At 40.0% G+C, this 25884-nt stretch overlaps 2 protein-coding genes across 3 annotated transcripts in view; one reads left to right on the top strand and one right to left on the bottom strand.

Annotated features, from left to right (window-relative positions):
• Positions 1–18864, top strand: part of FXR1 (FMR1 autosomal homolog 1) — a 38597-nt gene extending 19733 nt beyond the window's left edge. Inside the window, exons 8-17 of one of the 2 annotated variants that reach the window (XM_059822982.1) lie at positions 28–198; positions 6280–6358; positions 8958–9067; positions 10025–10111; positions 10871–11078; positions 12695–12898; positions 13597–13797; positions 14550–14630; positions 16835–16926; positions 17846–18864. In XM_059822982.1, coding sequence (XP_059678965.1) covers positions 28–198; positions 6280–6358; positions 8958–9067; positions 10025–10111; positions 10871–11078; positions 12695–12898; positions 13597–13797; positions 14550–14630; positions 16835–16926; positions 17846–18016 — 1404 coding nt within the window. In that variant the 3' untranslated portion in view covers positions 18017–18864. The remainder of the gene's footprint in view (positions 1–27; positions 199–6279; positions 6359–8957; positions 9068–10024; positions 10112–10870; positions 11079–12694; positions 12899–13596; positions 13798–14549; positions 14631–16834; positions 16927–17845) is intronic. The other variant, XM_059822983.1, reaches the window with a different exon arrangement.
• A 1568-nt stretch (positions 18865–20432) lies between these two features.
• On the bottom strand, positions 20433–24846 carry DNAJC19 (DnaJ heat shock protein family (Hsp40) member C19). Its single transcript, XM_059822657.1, has 6 exons — positions 24810–24846; positions 24200–24251; positions 23842–23915; positions 23401–23477; positions 22347–22417; positions 20433–21004 (listed from the first exon to the last, which is right to left on the bottom strand). Exons 1-6 carry the CDS (start codon positions 24810–24812, stop codon positions 20934–20936), a joined length of 348 nt encoding a protein of 115 aa, XP_059678640.1. The 5' UTR covers positions 24813–24846; the 3' UTR covers positions 20433–20933.
• Between the last annotated feature and the right edge of the window lie 1038 nt (positions 24847–25884).

The following is a 25884-nucleotide window of genomic DNA, read 5'->3' as shown; positions in this document are numbered from 1 at the left end:
ATGAGTCTTAATTTGTTTTCTCTTCAGTGCACAAAACAGCTTGCTGCAGCATTTCATGAGGAATTTGTAGTCAGAGAAGATTTAATGGGACTTGCTATAGGAACACATGGCAGTAACATACAACAAGCCAGAAAGGTTCCAGGAGTTACTGCCATTGAACTGGAGGAGGATACTGGTACTTTCAGAATCTATGGAGAGGTAAGGGGGAAACTTTGTATGAATCTGATGAGCATTTCAGTCTGTATCTGCATTTAGAGTGGCAAGAGCTGCACCGAGAACTAAGAACTGGAAATAGCTGCGTAGTTGTCTGTGTCTATGTGCATGTTCACACTATGGCAGCTTGTATGACATGTATTTGAAATACAGGACTTCATTGCAGTGGTGACCTCCATAAGATGTGTTCTGTCCTAATCAGTCCATGTCCTGATGCACAAATTCTGTAACTGCACTGTACATCTCGGTCAACCCGAGAGAAGTCTCATTTGCTGCTCTTTTACTTGATCACAAATTTATTTTTTTTCCTTCAGACAGTATATACTGTTCTTGTTGGTTCTCCCCCTCCCCCCTTTCCAGTTCATGTGTGTGTTGCTGTGTGGTGTCTGCTCCTCTGACCTAGCCAAATGTGTTAAAGCCTGTATCTGCTGCTTCTAACCCTTTTATTTTGGCAATTTAACGCTGGCTTTGGCAAAATAATATCGGTTTGCTCCAGGTTAATTCCATTTGTGTGGCTTACCTGATGTGCTTTAAATCTCACAAGTGCCTTGAAATGTAGCTGGTCTTTGGACCAAAACAATGATCCATTCAGGAGGCAGAAGAGTAATGACAAAGGTGCCACTGTCCCCAGGGCCCTGTCAGAACATTTGTTGAGGGGTTTTTATCCCATGTTACCAATTCTACAGGTGCCACAAACACCTGAGTCTCTGGCGTTAACACTTTTAGAAATCCTTGGTTGTCTACTGTTTCAGGAATCTGTGGTCTTGAATTATGCTCCATGCATGTCAGGAGTCGAACCTGGTTGTGATCCAGGGGTCAGATAAAGTTGATGTTGGGAGGAGGACAAACTTCCCTACTCTTCAGTATCTCTGAAGTTCTGTGTTCTTTCTTTGGAAACCTTAAACACTTCCAGGGTATTAGGGTGGCAACAGATCTATCTTTGACCTAGTACTACCAGTAAATCACATCTCAGTTCATGAAGAAGAATCAGACAAGTTTAAACGCAGTAGAGTGTCTAGTGTATTCCAGTTTCAATCTCTTTGACGTGAATAATGTGATGTTGAAACTTGAGGAAAGGTTATGACTGTCACCAGCCTCTTACAGTAGTGCACAGCAATGATTATAAATACCAGATGCCCCCTAAATAAAAATGCCTTTAGACACATCCAGCCTTGTTCTTCCTAGAAGGGATAGCTGCTTCTAAAGAAGCCAGGCAACCTAAATATTCTATCTGATGAGGACTTCAGCACCTGGGTATACTTGTCTACTCTTTTTGCCTCTTTTCAGCTGAAGGTGGCAAGCAGCTAGGCCCTGATGGCTGAATGCATGGGCAGACAATTTTAGGCTGTGAGATGTGCGGGAGTAATGATCCAGTGTCCTTGATATTGTAGTCAGGGTTTGAGGGTCTCCCGTAGCTAACGTTTTGCATACAAATAAAAGTTCAGTGTTGTTCAGGGCCAGAATCTTTGAGGGAAGGAACAGGGAGATAAATTTTAAAGAGTATTGGAAAGCTATGTGATTAGAAGGAAGCTAAACTGTATGGATTGCTGTTCATGCTTTTTCCTTGTCTGGTTAAGACCACTTTGATTCCAAGACCCTTCCCTGAACTGCTGCTTGTGATACCTGTTGCAGAGAATCACAGAATCACAGAATCAGTACGGTTGGAAAAGACCTGTAAGATCATCGAGTCCAACCTGGGGGAAAAAAAAAAAAAAAAAAAAGAAATAAAAAACACACAACATCAAAAAACCCACAAAAAAAAAAAAAAACCACAAAACCCACGCCACACAACAACAATAACAAGCCACAACCCACCCAACACCACACAGCACCATGTCCATCAAGCTACATCCCACAATGCCACATCCACACGCTCCTTGAATACCTCCAGGGAGGGTGACTCTACCACCTTACCACCTCCCTGGGCAGCCTATTCCAGTGTTTCACCACTCTCTCAGTGAAGAACTTTTTCCTAATGTCTAGCCTGAACCTCCCCTGTCGCAACTTGAGGCCATTTCCTCTAGTCCTGTCACTAGTCACTTGGGAGAAGAGACCAACACCCACCTCTCTGCAACCCCCTTTCAGGTAGTTGTAGAGAGCGATAAGGTCTCCCCTCAGCCTCCTCTTCTCCAGGCTAAACAACCCCAGCTCCCTCAGCCGCTCCTCATAAGACTTGTGTTCCAGACCCCTCACCAGCTTCGTCGCCCTTCTCTGGACACGCTCCAGCACCTCAATGTCCTTCTTGTAGTGAGGGGCCCAAAACTGAACACAGTATTCGAGGTGCGGCCTCACCAGAGCCGAGTACAGAGGCATGATCACCTCCCTGCTCCTGCTGGCCACACCATTTCTGATACAAGCCAGGATGCCGTTGGCCTTCTTGGCCACCTGGGCACACTGCTGGCTCATATTCAGCCGGCTGTCGATCAACACCCCCAGGTCCTTTTCTGCAGGGGAACTTTCCAGCCACTCATCCCCAAGCCTGTAGCGTTGCCTGGGGTTGTTGTGGCCGAAGTGTAGAACCCGGCACTTGGCCTTATTGAACTTCATCCGGTTGGCCTCAGCCCATCGATCCAGCCTGTCCAGATCCCTCTGCAGAGCCTTCCTACCCTCAAGCAGATCAACACTCCCTCCCAACTTGGTGTCGTCTGCAAACTTGCTGAGGGTGCACTCTATCCCCTCATCCAGATCATCAATGAAGACATTAAACAAGACCGGTCCCAAAACCGAGCCCTGGGGGACTCCGCTTGTGACCGGCCGCCAACTGGATTTCACCCCATTCACCACAACCCTCTGGGCTCGGCCATCCAGCCAGTTTTTTACCCAGCGAAGAGTGTACCTGTCTAAACCACAGGCCGCCAGCTTCTCTAGGAGAATACTGTGGGGAACAGTGTCAAAGGCTTTGCTGAAGTCCAGGTAGACAACATCAACAGCCTTCCCCTCATCCACTAGGCGGGTCACCTGGTCATAGAAGGAGATCAGGTTGGTCAAGCAGGACCTGCCTTTCATGAACCCAGAGACCACAGTACTGTGAACTTCAGAGCCTGGACAGTGACTGGCTATCCCTACTTTTGAAACCTTGGTGCTTCCCCAGGAGGGAGAGCCTTATCAGAAATAGAAAACCTTTTCTTAGACCTTCATTACTGGCAAAATTGAATTGCATTCAATTCTTATGCAATTCTTAACACTTGAGCTTCTTCCTTCTTACACCATTTTTTTAAGATACTTAACTGTATGATAACTGTTCCTTTGGATAGAAGGATAGCAAGATCCTATCTATCCTGGCTTTTTCAGGAGACTTACTTTTTGTTTTCCCTTCAGAGAAAATAAAAAAAACTTGTTTTCCTTTTGGAGCTTTCATTAGCTCAGTTCCACTTGAACTAGGAGACTAATACACATTTTATTTTCTTGGAAAAAAGACATATCACAATGGAAAAAGTGTTGTTCCCTGGCTACTATGTGAAGTAACCGAAGCGTGAATGGATGTGTAGACTGTCATTCAGAGTTAGAAAGGTAGTTACCAGTAACTGGAATTCTTTGAGGTCTTTAATCCATGTGCACACTGATGATTTATTTTTTTTTTAGAGAGAAAGAAATTATTTTTCTTTTCCTTTTCTGAACTACTGACTGCGAGGAACTGAGAATACATTTTCCAAATCAGCTTTATCTGCTGTCTCATTTTGGGGTGTGATTGAGTCATAAACGTTGTACTTGCACAAAAATTCTGAGTACTTGCAGCAAAGTGTAGATATGCATATGGGCGCCATGGAGAACTCCAGTTACTGGCAGTGGTTTATTTTCTCATCCTGACTCTGCTTGTGTGAAAGCAGTCACTGTTCTTTCAACTTGATTCGGGAAAGAATTGATAAACATACCTCTGACGCAGGACATTGCGAATGCTGGTTAATTGCGTCCTATTTGTAGAGTTCATTGAAGGTGAAAAATTGCTAATGTCTGTCAAAGTTTGTATCATTTTAGCGGTTGCTTTGAGTATGCAGCAGAGCCTCTGCTCCCTCCTCTGACTTCCTGTTCATCTGGTTTCCATGCTTTTTGCTTGTTTCATTATCTTGAAATCCAGTTCACCCATATTTCTCTTGCTGTCATTTTGACCTCTGCCAGAAGCAGAGGTTTATAATTTTTTTGTTCTTTTAGGACTTCCCTAATTTGATTGAAAAATGCAGGAGCTGGTGGTACTCTTGTTTCATGTGAAAAATGACAGATGCAAGGGCTCTGAGGCATTAGTGTAAAATGGAAACTGTGCTCAAAAGCCATCATTGCTGACTAGATGCTGATATTCGTTCCTTAATTCCGCACTGTTACTGTTGTTAATTTGAAGCTTTGTTTCTTGTTTCAGCATCTGTATAGCCTCAATTAACTGTCAGTTAATTTCTGTCATTTAATAATACAAGAGAGTATTTATAGTTCTCCTCACTAACCAATGACACTGTCCTATCTTAGAAAACATTGTAGATGAGCTGTGGCCAGAAACCAGCATTCTGGAAAGAGAGTGCCTTGGTTGTAATATTACTCACAATGTAGAGGTGATATGATTAGGACGGATGCCTTAGTGCAGTACACCATTTTAGCTATCCCTATAGAGTTCAGGTTGCACTAGTGTAATTTGCCTGCAGTTACAGGAGAGTAGCTGAAGGTGCTTGTTATTCAGGCTTAGTTTCCTGTCAAGCTTAGGACAGAGAGAAACCAAGTAGAAGAATTTTGTAGAGAAAACAGAAAACTTCCTACCTATAGCCAGTTCTAAACAGGCTTGGTGTGCTGTGTCTGTATGCTCCTATGCCTTCCTGCAGTGCTGTTGCTCCTTTGAATCCCCAGTTTGCCTGACTGCTGCTAAATTCTCCTGTAGAACGCTGTGCTCTGAACGTAGCCTCCCAGCCTTTCTGCAGCGAGTCCCTTTCCTGAAGACAGAAGTGGGTTGTGTGGTGGGCAAGCCTTGTGAGTGTGTGTACACCTAGAGGAGTAGCTACTTTTGTCATTTTGGCAGCATTTATTCACTGAGGATTAATACGGATTTGCAAACAGTACTTGGTATTAAGACTTGCATGCAAAATGGATCTATCTCTTAAAACAAAGGTTCTGTGACTGGTTTTGTTGTTTTCTTTCCATTCTCCTGAGTACTGTTCTGAAAAATCAGTACACCTTTCATATGGAAAAGGTTGTAAAGCCAGTCACTGCTTATAGTGAGCCTGTAAAGTTCTGTGGAGAGGTTGCCCTTCAGCCTTGGAAATGTCTTTATCAGGTGACGTAATCTTGAGATACCGTCAAAAAACAAAAGAGTCTAAAATTCATTTTCTCCTTCTCCAGTTTTCCACGTGTGGTCCTCTGGGAAGCTTAATACTGTATTACGCATTAAAAACGATGTTAAAAATTGCAAAATAAATGTATATTGCTGACAATATTGATGATAGCACAGTTTCTTTTGAGAAAAAATGGATGCTTCCAAAGTGGTTTAGAGGAAGATGCAGAGGTTAAACTTACAGTTTTTTGGCTTGCCCATCTAATCATAGCCATATAACTACTTACTCACTGTGATGTCAGATGAAATGAGATATATGACCCAAAGTTTCTTTTAACATAGTATTCTTGTAAGCTGAAGTTTCTATGAATGCTGGTAGGACCTCTTACAAATTTATTTCTCTTCAGTACAGAATCTTTGTGATAATTGTTATATTGCTTTTTTTTAATAAATGGATTCTATATAATAAGCTGATTTTTCCCAATTAATGTCTTACCAGAAACCGCTTCAAGATATATCTGTAAGATATTTTATGTCTGGGGTTTACTTGTGATAAGTTGCAGATAATATTTTAAAATGTCTTAAAATAGCATGGGAAAAGTTGTTTTATTCATTACTGATGCTTTGCTACTGAATTTTGTTTCTGGGCATTTTACTCAATTTCTTTAACATTTAGTTCAAAACTAGATTAATCCTGTCGTCTTCTTCTCTTTTTGAAAATAATTTTGATGTTTGGAAGGCTTGCAGCTGTTGCTTCAAGGTTTTATTTTTAACATAATACGTTCACAAATAAACTACTTTTTTTAATTCATTTCCAGACTGCCGATGCAGTAAAAAAGGCTAGAAGTTACTTGGAATTTGTGGAGGATTTTATTCAAGTTCCCAGAAATCTTGTTGGTATGTAATACCGCTAAAACTTGAAAAATTGGGGAAAGGGAGCCTAATCGGCATGACTATGCAAAGAAGATCTAGATGCCAGTACAATATTTGATTTCTCCATTTCAGTAGAAAGTGATTAATCTTTTAAGACTATATGTGTCAGGGAATTATTAAGAAATTACATATATGATTGTTGAATAATACTTTGTCAGGATTTTAACGCTTAAAATGGTTTGGTTACAGACTTATACTGCCTAATTTAATGGTAATATTTGAAGTTCAGATTCTAGTAAAAAACCTAAATGAACTACTTAAAAGTGCTGAAACTAAATTCCAGAATTTAATGTGGAAGTACTACAGCTGAGTTGCAAGAATGACGGAAGTCAGTTCTCATGTTAGTGCTCCACCTTGGGTTCAGATTTGTTTGAGGTGGTGGCTGGATGGTGTTGAGCTGCTGTGTAAATCAGCAGTGCTAGTCATTCTCATCCTCAGTCTAGAAATGGGCATTTTTCCATGTTTCAGTTTTATGAAGGTGTAGCTTCCCAAAACATGTAAATGCATATTATGGTAGCTTCTGTCTCATAAGCTGCCTAAAGATGGGGTTAGTCTCTGTTCCCCTGCAAGAGAAAAACATGTCTTTCCCTAGCCCAGTCTTCACAGGGTATTTTTTCCATTTCCCTCGTTCTACTCCTCTCAGCCTGCTTGTTGTGCTCTTGGTCTGGCAGCTTCCTACTCTGTATCACCAGCTCACAGGCAATGCAGACATGAAGGGAGTATTAAGAGTGCAGGTGTTGCACCTGATTCAACAGCAGTTTGGATTATCCAAAGCAGAAATTAAAAGCTGTGCTTTAACCTCTATGGTTTTGGGCTTAGAGCTTGCATATTATAGACTATGTAATTTAAAGAATACATGTGCAAGCTCCTAAAAATTAGGCTTTCAAGGTTTTATAACTTGACAAGTTTAAGGAGTAGCGTTTTGTTGGGTTTTTTAATAGGATCTCTGCAAATTATATATCTGATGCAACTTAATGATTCTCTCATCTACCAAATGTTAGTTTGTTTTAACATTCAGCAAAATAATTGGTAGTTTGTACATGAACGCTTTTTTTTTTCTGTAGTCTCATTCAGCAAACCTAGTTGAGCCAAGGAACTTCACTAAATCTGATGTTTTATAAATTGAGATTTTGGGGGGTTTTGGATAGCATTCTACCTGATGTGAATATACCCATATAGGAGTCGTGGCACTAGTCATGGTAATGCATTTAACTGAAAATGCGACTTTTAAACAATTGTAATACCAATTTATGACAAAGGCAGACGTCTTGCCCAAATCACCTGTGGTCATATATGTAAGCAGACATGTATTTAGCTATGCCTTACAAAGACAGCCAAGTTAAAAGTAGTGTAGTGATCATTGATGACTCAAATTGAAGATACTGCACTATGCCCAATGCATTTCTTCCTGTACCAAGAGAGGAGAGTGCCATCTACTGAATTGCCAATTTCAGCTACTGAAGCTCCTTGGGACAGACGACTTTTTCCCAAATACTGGCTAACATTATAATGAGTTTAACACTATAATGAGTGTCATTTATTTTAGTAGTAATAACAGCATCATTGTACAAAATTAAATTCTAGGCATACAGAATGATTAGCTCGTGTTTTTTTAAGACAAAAACATATAGAAAACCCTCTGCTGAGCTATTTGAACTGTTGAGGAAAGGGAACAATTTTTAATGCTTTTTGCATTTTACTTTGTATCATGTTGATACCTGCTGTCAAGAATGTTTCTCGTGGAGTATTCTGTCACATAATTCTGGTCGTTACACCCTTTTTTTCAGGGGTTCTACCTTCCTTTACTCATAATATAAACACATACGTTTTTAAGTGCCAGGTAGCTGTAGCTGGGATGAAGAAGTGTTTCTGCATAACTTTAGTTTAAGGAAGAACTAAAATCATTTAGCAAGGGAGCGAAGGAGTCACTTATTTTGAGATTTAAATGTACAAGTTCTTCAGAACATTTTGGTTTAGATCCCACACATAATCTCAAAATAAAGCTTTTTAAAGGTAATACGGGAAGTATTGGTAGTATACTCATGTTTGTTGTAAAGGCAAAATTGATTTTCAGAAAACAGTTACGTAGTTTTTTACTTTTTTTTAAGAGGCTCACAAAAAAACGTATACTGAATATGCCTGTCAAAATGTCAGGAAAGATTGAATGAGATTGAATAAATTTAAAATAGGCATTTGCAGAACTTTCATGGCATTTTACTTTTAGTCTGGTTCTATTTGAAACTTGTGTGTAGTGGTGATCTTTAGCAATACTTGTCATTCTATGCAGATATATGTTTATATAGTTTAATTTTGGAAGTTTTCACCGCTTCTGGCAGTGTGGGGTTTTCTTTGTTTTTTTTTAATCTTTGTGAAGTCAGAGAAAACTTTTGTTTCAAAGTGAACAGTAAAGGAAAGTCAGGTGGTTGTTACAATTATGTTATACATAACTTAAAGGAAAGTCAGGTGGTTGTTACAATTATGTTATACATAACTTAAAATGTTAAGAAAGACATTAAAATATTTTGCACATGGGTGCGAAATTAACCATTCTTGCCCTCTGAAGGAAAAGTTATTGGAAAAAATGGAAAAGTGATTCAGGAGATTGTAGACAAGTCTGGAGTCGTCAGGGTGAGAATTGAAGGAGATAATGAAAATAAACTGCCCCGTGAAGATGTAAGTACTTTATTCTTTCTTCCTATGATTAGGTTTTTATTTTCAAAACCAGTTATGTTGAATCTTTAAACAAAGAATGTGTAGGAAAATACATGCAGAAAGTGAGAATTTCAGGGGCATGACTCAAATGAGTGAAAGTGCTACCTTACGGCATGAGAATGGGATCACTGTTCTAGCATTATGCAGTTTATAAATACAGCCTTTGTGGCCTATGCATCCTCTTTTTCATGGCCAACCTATAATGATGGTGATGTCCATGTTACAAAAACAGGGCGTCTGTGATTTGGGTAGTTTTCTAGGATAGATGCTTGTGGATATTTAACAAAGCCAGTTTTACAATTTTTCTGTGGGTATAGAGAAAGCAATTTTAAAGTTTTTTTCAGACTGTCATCTTCCAGTAAATTTTATATGAAACAATTCAAGAAAGTTCTTTTGCTGCTGAAGCAAGACTTTTGGGTTTTTTAGTCTTTCTCCTAGATGTATTTTAGCTGCATAAGTAATTTGGGATTGACAGTATTAATAGTGTTCACATATTTTAAATATATGAGAAAATAAGCTAAAATCTTTGAAAGGTGCTTCATCTTGTAAAGTTGGTTTAATTAACCACTGGAGACTTCTTGGTAAACTATGGATGCTTCTACACACCTACTGTGATAAACACACACAGTAATTGTGTTGCATGGGGGGAATATAAACACTATGTGTCAGGTAACCTCAACTGCCAGAATAGGTTGTTGGGCAAGTTGGACAGTCTTAAGTACTTAACGTGTAAGCCCTTACCCTAACACCAGTCTGAGCTATTTCCAGTGCATCTGTGCAGCTCAAGATCCAGTTACTATCTTTGTTTAAATTACAAAAGTGATCTAAACAAGCAAATGTTTTATAATTCAAACGGAAAGCATTGTTTTGATGATAACGTTCTTCCTAAAAATAAGATTGGACATCTTGTTTCCATAGGGAATGGTACCGTTTGTGTTTGTTGGTACTAAAGAAAGCATTGGAAATGTCCAAGTTCTTTTAGAATACCACATCGCGTATCTAAAGGTAAGCGTATTTGAGAAGAAAGAATCTGTAGAGGAAACTTTGGTTGAAGTAACAGAATTTTTGAGCAACAGCTTTGGTGGGATTTGCAGTTGATAAACTTCCTCTGTATATCGGGATTTAAGGTTTGGTGCATTGAACCCCACCCCTTGCCCATAGGTGTTATGGAGGCCTTCAAATATATTATCGTGGTTACTTAGTATGTTGGCGTTGAAAGGATTGGACTGTAAAGGCATGGTTTTAACTGACATGTGAGAAGTAATACACCATTTTTTTTGTCTGTGTTAGTGTCTGTTGTTCTGCAGTTAATGCTCTGTTGGGGTAGGATGGAATTACTAGTAGTAACACACTAATACTATGCAGTGCTAGAACAATTACCCATTTAGATTAGTTGGCTTTGTATGAAGTTGTGGTGTTGACTTAACAGAAATAATGACTGAATTTGAATCGCGTTATTTTGTCCGTTTGCTTTTTTTATATTTGACTAGAAAACGTGTGGTGAAGTGTCATTAAGAAAGACGGTAACAGTCTTAAAAACAGTCTTTCAGCACGGTGATTTAAAATAAAGATTTTAGATTTCTTCCAAAACTCGGAGATAGCAGAACTCCGTAGGTGAATTGCATTATTTGCAGTCACCTTCAGGGTGGTGTTAACTCTCCTGCAGGAATGCGGGTTTTTAAGGTGACTGGATGGACGATGGTATTTTGTGAAGGGAAAAAACACTTCTTTATCAGCAATTTTTTTTTGTTTCCTTTTATGTAGGAGGTAGAACAACTAAGACTGGAAAGGCTCCAGATTGATGAACAATTGCGTCAGATTGGTATGGGTTTCAGACCTTCTTCTGCTAGAGTTCCTGAAAAAGAAAAGGGTTATACAACTGATGAGAGCACCCTCTCCTCAGTGCAAGGTTCCAGATCCTACAGCGGAAGAGGGAGAGGCCGCAGAGGCCCCAATTACACATCTGGTTATGGTGAGTTTTCTTAGGCATGTGTTGAGCGAGGCCTTAGTATACTTTTGAATCCATAACTGTCTCTAGATTTCTTTGTCTTCAGCATAGTTGAGTGAAGGTAGGGTTGAAAATTCAGAATTGCCATTTTATTTTTTTACATAGCTCAAAGCACCTAACTAGATCTACATTCTTGTTGAAGTTTTAAATTGAAAGAAATGAGCAAACCGAAATCTGGTGATCTTGTCCTTCAACAGTAGTAGTTATATCATACAAAGCTGGGAAAGAGAAAGAGCTACAGGTACTCTTCAGGAGAGTTAAAAAAAAAAAATAATCTGGAGTTGGCATTATCTGTTCAGATTGAGGAGGAGAAAAAACACTTGTCTGTGATCATGGCCATTTATGAACGTATTCTTGAAAAGTAAAGCAAAGTAATTTGAAATAGAGACAGCACAAAATCCTGTTTGTTTTTTTTTTAATTTGGTCAGGAACTAACTGGATTTGTTTAAGATGTAGTGAGATACTCTTTAGTATTTTTAAATTAACAAGGAACTGCTATTCAGTTCCCTAGAGGTGTGCCTATCCCCTTTTCATTCAGCAGCAGCTCCCCAAATGGACATATTTCACAAAGAAACGTAGGTATTCCTGTAAGCAGCAAAAAAAAAAAAGTCTGTTCAGTACAGCGAATGACTCGATCATTTACACGTAGCTCACTGGTGTTACAAAATCTCACAAGTTCTTTTGGATTTTATAGTCTGTCACTGCCTGTAGCTTCCAGGATCATGCCATGTTGGTCAGGTTGATTCTGATGATAATGCTAATGTTTCTAACTTTGTTTCTGCTATCTCCCAATGAATTGTTTGATGAAATTGTAATGAAAGTTGTTCAGTTTGTTTATATGCCCACAGACTTTGGAAAAACACACACACACACAAAAAAAAAAAAGGCAAGAATTGCATGTTAGAACCGTATGGGTCTAAATTTCTTTATTCCAGAATGGTTAGTAGGGAGAGTTCCTGGATGCTTAAAATAAATAGTAGGTGTTGAATTTTTAGGTCATAAAAAGCTATGTGGGTTTGGTTAGCTCAGAGACGGTGGGATATTATGGATGCTATTTAATATAAACAGTTCAATTGTTCAGGCAGCATTACAACAGACAGAAGAGGTTGCTTAGCAACAGCCATCAGCTATAAAGTTGTCCTTGGGAATTCCAGAGAAGTTGCCTAGAAACTGCGCCAAATGCCTGCAGTGTGTACACAAAGAGAGGAAATACTGTTTAATCCTTGATTTATCCGTGTACATAAATGACAGTTTGGGTCATCTTTGAGCCCTTATTTTTCAGGTTATTAAAAATAAACTCAGGTTGAGAATCTTAGAAACTGAGGTAACTTATGCTCTATCTGTGTTTTATAGGAGAGAGATATATAATATAAAATTATATACACATTTATATACTTTTGTAAGTATAATTTATTTAATTTCTGTATTTATACCTTTTTTATATATATGTATAAAAATAAAAAACATACATGTATGTATAACCAGCCATGCTGGTTGGAAGACTTCTGTGAGAATCTGAAACCAGAATATAATCCCAAATTTTATATTAATTTCCAATTTTCTTTCCCTTCTTGTACAAGGTACAAACTCTGAGCTCTCTAATCCCTCTGAAACAGAATCTGAGAGAAAAGATGAACTTAGTGACTGGTCCTTGGCAGGAGAAGATGACAGAGAAAGCAGACATCAACGTGACAATAGACGACGTCCTGGAGGACGAGGACGTAGTGTATCTGGAGGTCGTGGGCGTGGTGGGCCTCGTGGTGGCAAGTCATCCATTAGCTCTGGTACTGTGTTTCAGATGTATTTTGAATTTAGCTTTTGTTCCTGGTGATTTTCTGTATAACCTCTTATTATTTTAAAATGCTCCATTTTTACATTTACATCTTCATACACTGGGATTTCAGTAGAGTTGTGTGATAGTTTCTTGTCATACACTATGGTTAGATTTTTATTCATTTATCTTCTGCTCACAATGATCTTCTTTTCCTTCCTCTACTACACATGCATAATAACGAGTGTAAAGTTTATAAATCTTTGGGATGTTACCTATGGCTGCCTTCTGAGTTAAGCTTATGTTTAGATACAGGATGAGAGAAGAAATCATAGAAAGGAAGTTATGTTTTATCAGAATGTGACTGTACTAATTCATAACACTTCAATAGTGTCAGAAGTACCATGCTGCTATGAAGTGAAAGGTGTATTTTACACGTTTAGCAGTTTTGAGTAGGTCTCTAAATGTCACCTTGGAAGTCTTTGTGATGAAATAATACAAGTGCCTGTTGTGGTGCCTCAGAACACTTACTGTTGGATTAGAGTCAGAGGGGAACCAGTATGACATTGTAAATACTGTAGTTCTGTGTATTATACCTTTTCCTAAGGTTGCTTTATATGTTGAAACTTTCAAACACAGATGTAAGTCAGCCTGGAAATGAAATAATCTGTTAACTGCGGTATCTTAGATGGAAACTTTTTGTTTGTTTAGTGCTTAAAGATCCAGACAGCAACCCTTACAGCTTGCTTGATAACACAGAGTCAGACCAGACTGTGGATACCGATGCTAGTGAATCTCACCACAGCAGTAACCGGCGCAGGAGGTCACGCCGGCGAAGGACTGATGAAGACGCTGTTCTTATGGATGGAATGACAGAGTCTGATACAGCTTCTGTTAATGAGAATGGTTTAGGTATGTAAACAGTTGGATGATAGTCCCAGAACAAGCTAAGAAAAAATGTGTTGTCCATGTAAGTGTAGTGAAACACTTGTTCATTTTTGTTAGTGACAAGTCGTTGTTCTGTTAAAAGTTGCTGTCTGATTAAAGAAAGACTTCCTCCATGGCTCTGCCATGAAATCTGTTTACTGAGCTCCACTAGTATTTTCATTTGCCCCTTGTAAAAACTGTCTGACAGAGACACCAAAGACTAACTTGTTTCCCATTAGTACTGCCGTTTTCATAGAAACAGTACTGCTGGATCAGCATTCTGTTTTCTCCTTGCTAATCTGAGTCTTAATGTAGGGAAACTACTTAAGTAGCTGTTAATTTGTCTCTCCCCGGCTTCTGCTTAAGTACTTTCCCTCAGTAAATTCTCTTGGTACCCACTGGGACAAGAACATAATCTGTTGCATAATAATGTAGGAAAAAACCTCTTCTTTCATGGGTCATGTGGCTAAAATTTGACATATGGTTACTTAATAAATGAAATCTGAGGTCATTAAGCATATGCCTAAATGTTTTAATGAGCCAAGAGCAAAAAAAGTAAAATCTAGTTTTTGCATTATTGTGTATGCTTTCAGTATAAAATTATGTTTTTCTTTCAGCCTGTCTTACTTAGCCTGTCTCTTTAACAGAAGCAATTTTAAATGCCCCATGCTGAAACTGCTGAAGAATTTATTTATTTTATCATGAGAAATAGTTCATGGTCAACTTTGCAATTGCAGATGATAGTGACAAAAAACCCCAGCGACGCAATCGTAGCCGCAGGCGTCGCTTCAGGGGTCAGGCAGAAGATAGACAGCCAGGTAATTCGAGTGGAGCTATGGGTAATCTCAGGTCAAAAGCATGAGAGAATGTTGTGTCTGCTGTTTTACATATAGCTGCATAATACAAAAAGGTTACTCAATAACTAATAAGACTACTAGATAAAGATGAAAGACATTTCTTCTACTAGGAGAACTTATAAAAGTTCTTAATCTGTCTAATGAAACTAATTTATAATGCCTAACTCTTTGCTTGGACATACGAGTTACGCTTCCGATCCAGTTCTCGCTGAAGTCAATAGCCAAACTGCTGTTGAGTTCAGTGGTCCAGGATGGAGACAAAGGTGAAGGTTCATGATCTGCACTCTCTTGCATCTGTGCACTTGCACTGAATGTGACACAACCTTTTCGGCACTGGCTGAGAAGCCAAGAGTTGGAATGGCAGGCTGTGGGGGCCCTGGCAGAGCCTTGTGAGGGAACTCACGTGGCATCTGCCAGTCCCGTGCCTGTCCCAAACTGCTGCTATTAGTCCTCGGCTTTTGTGAATATCGGTTAGTCATCTACAAATTGAGGGTGGGAAGGAGGAGGAATTGAAATGAAATTGCATGTTTCTACTTTTTTGTTGTTGTGGCTTGTTGCATTTCTTTTGTGTGTACTAACACTTGAAATGTTAAGGTGAACTAGCTCATTTTCAGTAAGATGCCCTAGTTAGAAAATGCTTGTACATATGTGGTGTAAGGTAGTTAACAGAAGGTCTTCTAGATTGACAGGTTCAAAATTTCACCTGTATTTGTCTTCCTTCTCTCTGTGGTGCTTATACAGCATTTGATTAAGAAGAAAAAAGTTGTTGCATTACACTAACTAAAACTTGAGAAGAAAAACCCAAACACCCCAGCCCCTGTCTTTGTGAAAAATGCTCTAATAATGCGATCTCTTCATAAATACTTAGTAAGTGTATAGTGAGTGAAATTAAGACAGAAGGAACTTCCCCCTCCAAATGCTAACAGTGCACTTCAGTCATTTAGTTGTATTACTTGATTTACACTGCTATATGTTTTGGGCTCCTAAATAGCTGAATATTAAGGATTGTTGTCTTACACTGCGTGCATAAAACGTGCTTCATCTTTATGTTAGAGGAGTTGGGTACAGAACCTCATTTTAAAGAAGTAATTCTCCTTGTGCAGAAACTTACTTGGTCTTGACAATTATGCAAGGACCAAGTTGCAAGAATTCCAGTTACTGTAACAGAAAATCCATGAGTTGTACTTCCTATTCTGGTGTAGGTTTCATGCGCAATCATTCCTAAATCCAGAAAAATAGTTCACCTGAATGCATGACATACTAAATGTAATTGACTACTGTTCAATAGATAATGCTTGCCAACTCTAATGTGCTTTAGCTCATCCAAGATGCAAGTGTGATTTAAATTTGTAGTACTATGTATTCTAAAGATAGAATTGACTCTCAGTTGGTGTGGTTACAAGAGGGCGGGATAAGACAAAACCAGGCTACAAGAACATGTGCTGAGGTGGTAAGAAGAAAAGAGGTCAGAAAACCCCTGGCCGGCATCCAGTAAGTGTAGCTGTTAAGAGTGCAAACATGGCTGTCCTGCTTTTGAGTACGGGCTCGCTCATACAGAGCTGCTTCACGTGTCTGCACACACACCACAATTAATCCACCCGCCACAAGCCAGAGTTAACTGTGTGGATTGCATTTTGAATACCAGGAGGAGGGTGAGTTCTCTTGCCAGTTGCTTCATGAAGTAACAAAGATCTGAATGCTGCTTTATCGTAAGTGATACTGTACTCTGAACCTCCCCCAATTCTTCTTGTATTTTAACTTACCTTCATTTCATTGCCATGAAATTCTTTACTACTCAAGCTAGTAAAACCCCAATGACAAACACAGTATATAGTTTGAAGAGCCTGCACTCTGGTCTCTTCAAACCCAGTGCAGAAAGGCCTTTTATTTTCCAATAAAATTTACAATTGGACCAAAATTACTATTTTAATTCATGTTAAGATTCCACCTTCAGGTAGTCATGTTACCACTGATTTTAGTGAAAATTGTATTTAACAACAGAAGCAATTCGATCCTTGTGATGTAGTTGATACCTGTAAGCGTGAAGGCCTTTTGTGAGATGTCTCCCAGTTGTAGCATAACTTGTACAGAAAAGACATATGAAGCTTAATGCTAAATTAGACTTCTGATGTGAGCATCACTGTAATTTTTTTTTCCTTGAACAGTAACAGTAGCTGATTATATATCACGAGCTGAATCTCAAAGTAGACAGAGAAACCCTCCAAAGGAGACAATAGCCAAAACCAAGAAAGAAACGGTAAGATTTTTTTTTTAATGTATGGGTTTTTTCTCTTCCCTCACAGCAAAATAGTAAAGGAATGCTTCATTTAATTGCCCTCATTTGACTATAAAGGCATTTGAGTTTAAGAATAAATCACTAAAGGTAAAAATGGCACAGAGTAAACAGAACTGACATCGACTTGTCGACTATCATTGCAGACGTTAGCAACCAAGTGTAATGCTCAAATTAAGTCTTTATGCATTTTAAAATGTTACACTCCCTTATGTAGCATTACCTAATAAAATGTGAAAATTGGCCATGGATGATTCTTGAGAACTAATCCTTAAAACACTTTTTAAATAGAGGATACTAGGTCACATGTTTAGTGACTGTTTGTACAAACTATTCTAGAAAGAATGTTCTAAAGACTGCAGATTTCAGATCTGTTCTCCTTAAAGGATTAGAGTAGCGTAACGTATCATAAAAAAATAATACTCGGAACTGAATAAAGCAGAATTCCTTTACTTACAAAGTAATGTTGACATTAACTGCCACAAGTTATGTTTGAGTTTAGCAAAATAAGAAAGAGCCATTGCTATATGATTAAAAAAATCTAATCTTACTGTAGACTTTGAAAGGGGTGTAAAAGCTTCTCAGTTAACTTCTTCATTGGCTTTGAAAAATGGAAATTGTGAAATAAAACATTCTGGGTACGCTGGGGGTGTGCTGTCTCGGGGTTACCTTGGCACGATTTCCTCAGAAGTGTCTGATACAGAAGTATCCTGTAAGTGGCAAGGTAAGTAACAGGATGCTATAAGGGACAGGATACTGGCACAGACAGACAAGAGGTGTTTCCTGTTGCACAGCTGCTGTGTGAGCCAGAGGGAAATTTAGATTACACTCTCTTTCTATTTTTACAGAATTTTTAATGTTATCCTGGTTTTGTTTTTGCAAGGCAAAAGATGCGATTGATGAGAACAGCCCTTCTGAAAAGGCAGTGAATGGTCCTGCTACAACTTCTGGGGATGAACCTTCTAAACTACAGCACAGTCCTGATGAAAAGAAAGTTACTGTTCAAGAGGATGGAAATAATCAGGAAGAAGCAGTGCTGAATGGTGTTTCATAAACTGAAGTTCCTAGTTTACAGTTCTCTTACATTACATTTAAAATAGTGCTTGTATAAGCTTGCCAAAGATAGAATATGGATCGCCAGTCTTGACACCGCACTTTCAGTTCCTCCATTTTGGAATACAGAAAGGGGAGGGATCCTGAAGAAATCATATGTTAAACATACTTTGACACCTACTGTGTTATAAATATATCATCAGATGTGCCTTGAGATAGTATATGTAACATTTAAATAAACAAAATTGCTGGCTATAGGAAATGTTATTTTGTTTTCAAAATACGGCAAAGATGTGAGGGGGATCCCTAACATAATACTCTTTATGAAAGCATTAGCTGCTTTTGTTACATTTTTAATAATATGCAACCACTTCTTCACCTGAGGAATACTAGAAAGAAATGCAGTCTAAAATATTTTGCACTGAAATGTAATTTCTCCATTAGTTTAGTCTGGAAACTGGTCTGTTTTAATACATGTTTTTTAAATGCTGTATGTAGAGGAAAAATCTGCAGACCACTGGAATACATTTGTTAAATTCTCATAATCTGCAGGGATACTGGGTGACATTGGCAGTGACTGTTCTACATTGAGGCTTTGTTTGGTTTATTTATTAAACTGTACAGTATTTAAAAATCAAACATAGCTTTAGTTAACACTAAGCTGAATTAGTCATGTCCATTAAGACATAACCTGAACTACTGAAAAGATCAATTTCCAGAAAGTTTATTCTGTATAAACTACATATGTTAGTCCTTAGTAGAGTATTTTTATTTTTGTTTTGGTTGTTTGATGTGCAATATGTTTTTTTTGTATGCTGGTAGTAAAAGAAAATAAACTTTGATCTTCCATCTGTTGACTGTTTCTATCAGAAATTTAAATTACTATTGACTTCAAGGTTTTCAAGCTGTTAACCCTAACAACTGAAACTTGCTTGCAAGGCAGCTTGAACCTTTAACTCTTTGGTAAGAGTTTTCTAACATGCTGATCTTCTGTTCTGTAAGGTGATGATGTAAAACATCAGTTACTGAGTCTAAAAACAGACTTCTTAGAGAATCACCTAACCTGACTAACATATATAGCAAATAATGCAGATGTAGTTTTTGATAGAGAAGTTAGAAGTGAGAGATGCTAACCTGCTTTTCAGGCACATGAGCAAGAGCACTGAAGCAGAACATGGGTGTGGAAGAACACCTGGGGGAGCAAGGAGGTGTTGTAAGAAGTCAGAGCAAAGGGGTAGTGCTGAAGTTGTGCTGACTTGAAAGAAAAAAATTCTGTCTTACCTGATTTTGTTGGAAGTGAGTATGGACAAAAACAGGTATTCTGAACCACTGTGACTCCAGCTGCTCTACCCAATACAGCTACAGAAGAGTGGTACCAACACGCTGAGGCTATGTATTTCATTTAAGGTGATGTGCAGTTTTTAATACAACTGAAGTGTTGACACTCATCAATAATGCTCCCTCCTGGAGAACAAACAGTTAAAATTGTTACAACTCTGAAGTGCACACAAGCATCTCAACTGATAAGGCAGCCACAAGAGTGGAGAAAATTTAAGAAGCAGGGAAGAGAAAAAAAAACACTTATGTTTAAAAAGTATTATTTGGCAGAGGAAAACTTAAGTATGGTAACATTCTGCATGTGGCTTGAAATATGCATACTCTAGAACTGCTGCATGGCAATGCTCCAGCTGGTTTTTTCATCCCACTTTAAAATCTGTAGTAAAGCAAAGTTATCCCTCTCTCTGTACAGGTTTCTGTATGATGTTTTCTGTATGATTTCATACTCATGTTACCAATTTGATCTCTCTTCTAAAGGCATGGAACTCTCCCTTACTACTGTTCTGGTAATACTAAGTAAGTGGCCTATAGAAACACAGCGACAGCAGCCAGTCTTCACACAGGGGATGCAAGACTACTTCGCTGCTCTGAAGCAGAGGCTTTTTTGTTAGTTCTGGAAAAATGAGAGTCTTGAAATCCATTGTATTGATGAACAGATGGGTGTTAACTATTACATGTGCTGAACAGGGGTTTTACCATAGTTGCAGGAAGAGTGGCAAGATTCTTGGAATACGACACAACTCTTAGGCCCTAATTCAGATACTTACCAAGACATCTGCTGCAGTATGTTGGGCTTCGTGCAGCAGGATAAATCCAGCTCCGGTATCTTCAACAGCTTACATAAGGAATTCCCCTTTCCTAATTACTATTAATGCAAACCTTATTATGTTAATTTTAACTTTGTAGTGTAAGGTAATGTATAAAACTACAGTACTTACATTACAAATCGGGAATTTATTAAGTGCTATAAAATCCATTAAAAACTGAAAGTTACTAAAAAACCTAGGTCATTCCAGACCCATCGGTAACATACAAGAAGCTCAACCAACCTTGTTTTTCACAAGGCAAAGACAACTGCATACATTGTTTCCTATACTTTATTTCTTCAGTCAGAGACAAGCACACATCTGTCCCAATTCTTCCCATCAAATAAATCCTTGATTTTTTCCACCCCCTCCCCAAACTGGTTCATCATGCCAACTTCAGCATGTGAAAGAACAGCAGCGTGAACATCAAACACAGCTGGTTGAACAAAAATCTGGTAACAGCATGTAAGTCTACCTGTGTCTGGTAACATGCATTGGCCAGAACAAGTTATCACTCTTTTACACTGAAAATACTTCTGAGGGGCAGATTTTGCTGCATAATAAAGAAGAGCTACAAAAAAATCTTTAAGCCTCACTCCCTTGCATGTTTCCCCAAAAAAGTGACCAAGAAGTGAGTCGGGAGGGAAGGACCTCCCTAGATTCATATTTCCAGCTTCATTTATATTAAGTCAAAGACCAGCATTAGAACTTCTCTTGAGCCATTTATCAAAAATAATCATTTGCATGGGAAAACCCTCTGATTTTCTCTCTCATTCACTTTTTAGCTTGGTCTTCCAGCAAATCTTTAGCTTCATTGATTTTGGCTGCTACATATGGAGAGCCACCTAGAAGAAAGATAACCTCATGTCACATCAGATGAAAAAAAATATTGTCTGTGTTGTTAATAATGCTGCAGTACACAGGGAAAAAGTGATAGTGTGGTCTGAAAGTTATTCAAGTTAAAGAACAAATTGCATTATGACTGAAGCCATGTAAGTTTGCACATTCAGTCACTGCAGTTGCTAAATGTGCTGACAGCTCATTCCTGTTAGGTTGCTTTTTGTTCATTGGCATGGTGTTTTTTCTCCAGTTTTATGAGCCATAAATAATTTGGTCACTAACAACTTCTTAGCATAAAGTCTGTTGTGAATACAGAAACATGAAACTAAAGTCCCCCCTAGTTCAAGGCCAGCGTATGAGCTGCTGCTGCACCAATGGAGTAGTTCAGTTTTTAAACATAACATACAATTGACGAAGATACTGAAACAGAATCCACAATGCAAATGTACTGACATTGTAACAGACCATTAGGTGCAAAGATCTGTAGCATTTATTTGTAGCATGTATAACACTTACTAGTACTAGAATTACTCTATTTACTTGAAGCTTAATTTAACTTATTGAGGTGCTGTAAAACATGTGAAAAGCTCCTAGCACTCTTTCAGGTTCTGCATATATTTCATAAAGTTAATTTTGAAGTTAACTTCTGCTAGATATTATCTATTAAAGGCATATCCCAAGGATTATTTTTGATTTGGGGGCATAAAAGTAAAGTAACAAAGTTCAACAGTGGCTTTAAAGGAAGCCATTTTACCTTTTAAGTGAGGATTAAAAAGTTAAATGCCAAGCACTAACACATGATTCTGACTCACTGAAGTAAACAGTATTCAGAACAGGTATAGATGCCTCAAGTTACTAACTTTAAGCATAACTAGATGCTGAGCCTTCAGAGTACCACAAACAGAAATATTTCATAGTTCAGTGTCTCCAACAGACGCAGAAGGCTCAATACCTGCCATTTATGGTGAATTCCCAATGCACTCAAATGAACTCAAACTCACATGGTACATAAAGTGCACAAATATACTCTGGGCTGTCATCCAAGATTAAGGCGATTTTAAGTCTCATTTTAACAAATCATATTTCAATCTGGTATGCACAGAAGATAGAGCTAGTAACAAGCTGACCTGACTAATCTCTCTGCTTGCTTCAGAGCATTCAAACACAAAAATATGCTCCAAACCCATAAGGATTAAGGCACCCTAAAATTTGTTTTCACTTAAGAGTTTTCTGGCATTTTTTTAGTTGCTGAGGTAGTCATATGTCAGTCACTTCTTCCCTACACAGTTCTACTAATCTGTGTTAAAAACATGTATTTGATTAATCAATGTGCCTTAATTTACTTACCTTTATCTGGATGATTCAGAAGCATGATCCGTCTATGAGCTTCTCTAATTTTACTTCTGTTGGCTGTAGGGCTTTAAAAGAGAGAGAAAAACTGACTTCAGGGAGCCTCATAAAATCCCCCAGATCTTTAAAAGATGTCTTAGAACAAGCAAGGGCTCTGTCTTATCCAAAACCTCTTTGGCTTACACGTATGTTTTTCTTTTCCTATTATTTATGTGTAGCATGTAAGTCCTGGAAAGGTTTTCTAAAGTTTTTTCAGAAATACTGTACGCTGAAGAAGACAAGCTATAGCAGTCTAATACAGTGGGGGATATTCACATGGTTGAAAACAAACAGAACTATGTTGTAACATTTTTACTGGGACAACTTCCTAAAGGCTGGAGGGAAAAATAAAAGAAAACTTGCTCTTGATTTATTTAAAAAAACCCAAACAACAACAAAAAAACCACCAACAAACTGTTTGTATACCAACTTCCAGTTGGAAGTCGCCTTCAAACAGAAATGGTTCCTATTGTCTTTTATTGGATAAATTGTGTATTTGGTCTTAAGTTTCCTAAAGTTTTGGCAGGGATCGTTACCATACTCGTTTCTAAGATATTATTCTAGAATAAGTGATTAATTTACTCCACATGCAAGAATTGGGTTTGCAGCACCTTCACACTGCATCTCTCTGAAGTTTACCAGCAGTGACAGGAACCACAAGCAAACAACACAACCGTGTCCCCCATACTGAAGGAACCCCAAGGCTTCTTGAAAATGGTATATTTACCTGGACCTGCATGTGGCTTTTGAACGTGCTAGGGATTTGCAGATGTATGGAAGTCCAGCCAAATTTAGCTCTAAGCAAGCTAACATGCAGCAAAGAATCCCAAGCAAGTACAGAAAATCCTGAAAGGCTGCTTCGTATTTCCTGACTTGGCAGTGACGTTCCCAGGGGAAGCTGGCCATAGGACAGTCTTAAGCATTGAGAATTATGTCCTTTTCAACCAGGCCAGCAACTAGGTAACACGGTAGCCTCCTTTTTACCTTTCATTTCTAATAAATTCCCTTTTACCTCACTCCTAGTATTAAAGCTGCTTCTCGTTTAGTCATTTTGGGTTCAAATCCACCTCTATAATAACCACTGAAGGCCTGAAAAAGAAAACACGTCAGTTTAAAAACCACTAAGTTTACATTAATCAGTTAAAACAACTCACTTTAGTAGCTGTTAAGCTTTTAGTCTTTAAGAATACTGCGAAGCTTCTTTTGCGCTTGTAGTAAGAAATTCAGTTGAGGTAGAGTATCATTATTTAAATGACTACTTAAATTTGCCAAAACAAGTTCGCTATTAGCCAACCACCACCAGAACTGCTGAGATTAATTCTGATATTACTGACAAAATTATGTTTAGTGTTAGAAGAAAATACAGCAATGCTATACAGAGACAACAGTCTGTAGTTATTTCATCAAGTAAACTTTGAAATAAAAAGATGCTACTGATAGAACAAAAACTTACAGGTTTTGGTAGATTCTGAAGTGCTTGTTTTACTTGAGGCTCCATTTGCTTCATAGCTTTTAGTGCATAGCGACCTTAAACAAATCAGTGTTGACCAAGGCTAAGTATAAAGTTTCATAAAGATTTAGTGATTCAGTGCAACTGGTAACTTGTGGATTAGAAAGTGGAATAAGTTTTTTGGGAACATAAAAAAGTAAGAACTTTGATGTCTTGCTTAATTACAGACGTGTTTCTCAATACAGGCTCTCCCAAAAGAGTGTCCTGTATCAGTTATTAAGCTACCTTAAAATTCATCAGTACTGAAGCAGGCAATGGTAACTACAACTGGGTGTTCAGCGTCCTCCCAGCATCTACAAACCTGCAAATCCAGCTGCCGCTATGGTCAGGCCAACCGCCACCATTGTACTGGCCTAGACAGGGGAGACATAAAGTGTTTAATTACCAAGGCAAAGGAAAGAAGCCCACCCGGCAACCTCCACAGCGGGTCGGACTAGTATATACACTGAAAAGAGCACGACTGTGGGAAAAGCGGTCATAACACGCTTTGCTTCGGCTACGCTGCTCTAAGTGACGGCAGAGGCCCCGCGAAAGCCGCGCAGCAGCTGCTGGCCGCAGGGCTGGGGGTCAGGCGCGCCCAGGAGAGGCGGGAACCCCGCAGCTGTGAGGGGCGAGTGAAACCCAGCCCGGCTGCACCGTCCCGCCCGGCGGCCCCGCTTTAACCCCGGAGGCACCGAGGCCGGGGCAGGGACCAACGGCCCCTCCGCGGCCTGTGCGGCGCAGCGCCCTCCCCGCGCGGCCCAGGGCACCGGGCCCCTCGGCACCGCGGCCAGGCCGGGCCAAGGACAAGCCGAGCTCCTTGGCCCGGGGAAGCCCTTGGGAGCTGCCAGCTCAGACATAAGCGCCCGCGCCCCGCCGCCCCCGGCTCCTAGGGCGAGGCCCGCCGGTCCCGGGCCCCCGACCGCACTCACCATGGCCGCCCCGGCCCCGGCCCCGCGCGCTGGCGACCGCCGGGGCGAGCTCGCGGAGGGCCCCGGCTCGCCGTACGGCACCCGGACCGGCCGCAAAGCCGCCACCGGCTGTCGTAAAGCGGCGCGGGGCGGGAGCTGCGGACACCGCCCCGGGGCAGGGGCAGGGGCAGAGCCCGGCGGGGGCGGGAGGGGCCGCGGGGCAGAGCCGGCCGGGGGTGCTGCCTGCGGCGGAGGGGGCGCGGCAGGACGGCGGGAGCAGCTCGGTGGGCGCAGGCCGGGAGGGGCGCGGGGGCAGGCAGCAGGGACCTTTCCCTGAGGAAAGTGCCGTCACCTCGGCCTGCGGGACGGCCGGAGGCCTCCGGTCCTGTGCAGTGCCCGGCAGCCTGCCGGCGCGGCGCGGTCCGGTCCGGTCCGGCACGGGGGTGGCGCTGATGGGTGTCTTACAAAGTCGAGCTCTGGGAGAGGTCCGCTTTTGGCCTTAGGCAGTAATTGCTGTAAGAGGAACAGAGCACAGTGTTACGGCGTTACGAAATGATAGCACAGGTCGTATTCTCGATGTAAATGAGCGATTCCGTTCCTGATCCAGCACCTTCTCGCACACCAGATTTGTTTTGTAGAAAAGTGGTTTTTCTTCCATCCCATTTTTCTTGTCTCTTGTTCTAGTAATTCACTCCCCTCTCTGACCATCCCATTTTCCTGTCCCTGCTGCATCACCGCCCTGTCCTGAACATTTCTGCGCTAACGGAGCCTTTGCTGCTGCGCCGTCAGCACAGGGGACTGCCCAGCCCGGCCGCCTGTGGAGATGTCATGTCAGGCGCTGGTTCCAGATGGACAAGCTCAGTTACCGGGTTGCTGAAGGTTACTACAAAATGAGCGAGAATTACAGGCCTGGCACTTGTATCTGAATATTATTAATACCATAGTGTCATCTGTTAATAATACAGTGTCATATGCAGCACAACAGTAGAATGTCCATCTGTCTGTCTGTAGTTCCAGTCTGAAGTCACGGTTTTGGAAACTGAAAAACACGGCAGAGAGACCATGCCAGCCTTTCGCCCTCAGGTTCTGCTTCAAA

The sequence above is a fragment of the Gavia stellata genome, chromosome 11 (genome assembly GCF_030936135.1).
Source record: "Gavia stellata isolate bGavSte3 chromosome 11, bGavSte3.hap2, whole genome shotgun sequence".
In the NCBI taxonomy this organism is placed as follows: Eukaryota; Metazoa; Chordata; class Aves; order Gaviiformes; family Gaviidae; genus Gavia; species Gavia stellata.
Note: the sequence above shows the minus strand (reverse complement) of the source record. Positions and strands in the feature narration are given on the sequence as shown.

Bases quoted from the DNA above. Each gene is read 5' to 3' on its own strand.
- DNAJC19 (XM_059822657.1), bottom strand. The intron at 22,418-23,400 runs GTAAAAGGGAAT...TCTCTTTTAAAG, and splicing joins GCTTTAATACTAGGAGTGAG to CCCTACAGCCAACAGAAGTA. The intron at 21,005-22,346 runs GTAAGTAAATTA...TCTTTCTTCTAG, and splicing joins TCTGAATCATCCAGATAAAG to GTGGCTCTCCATATGTAGCA.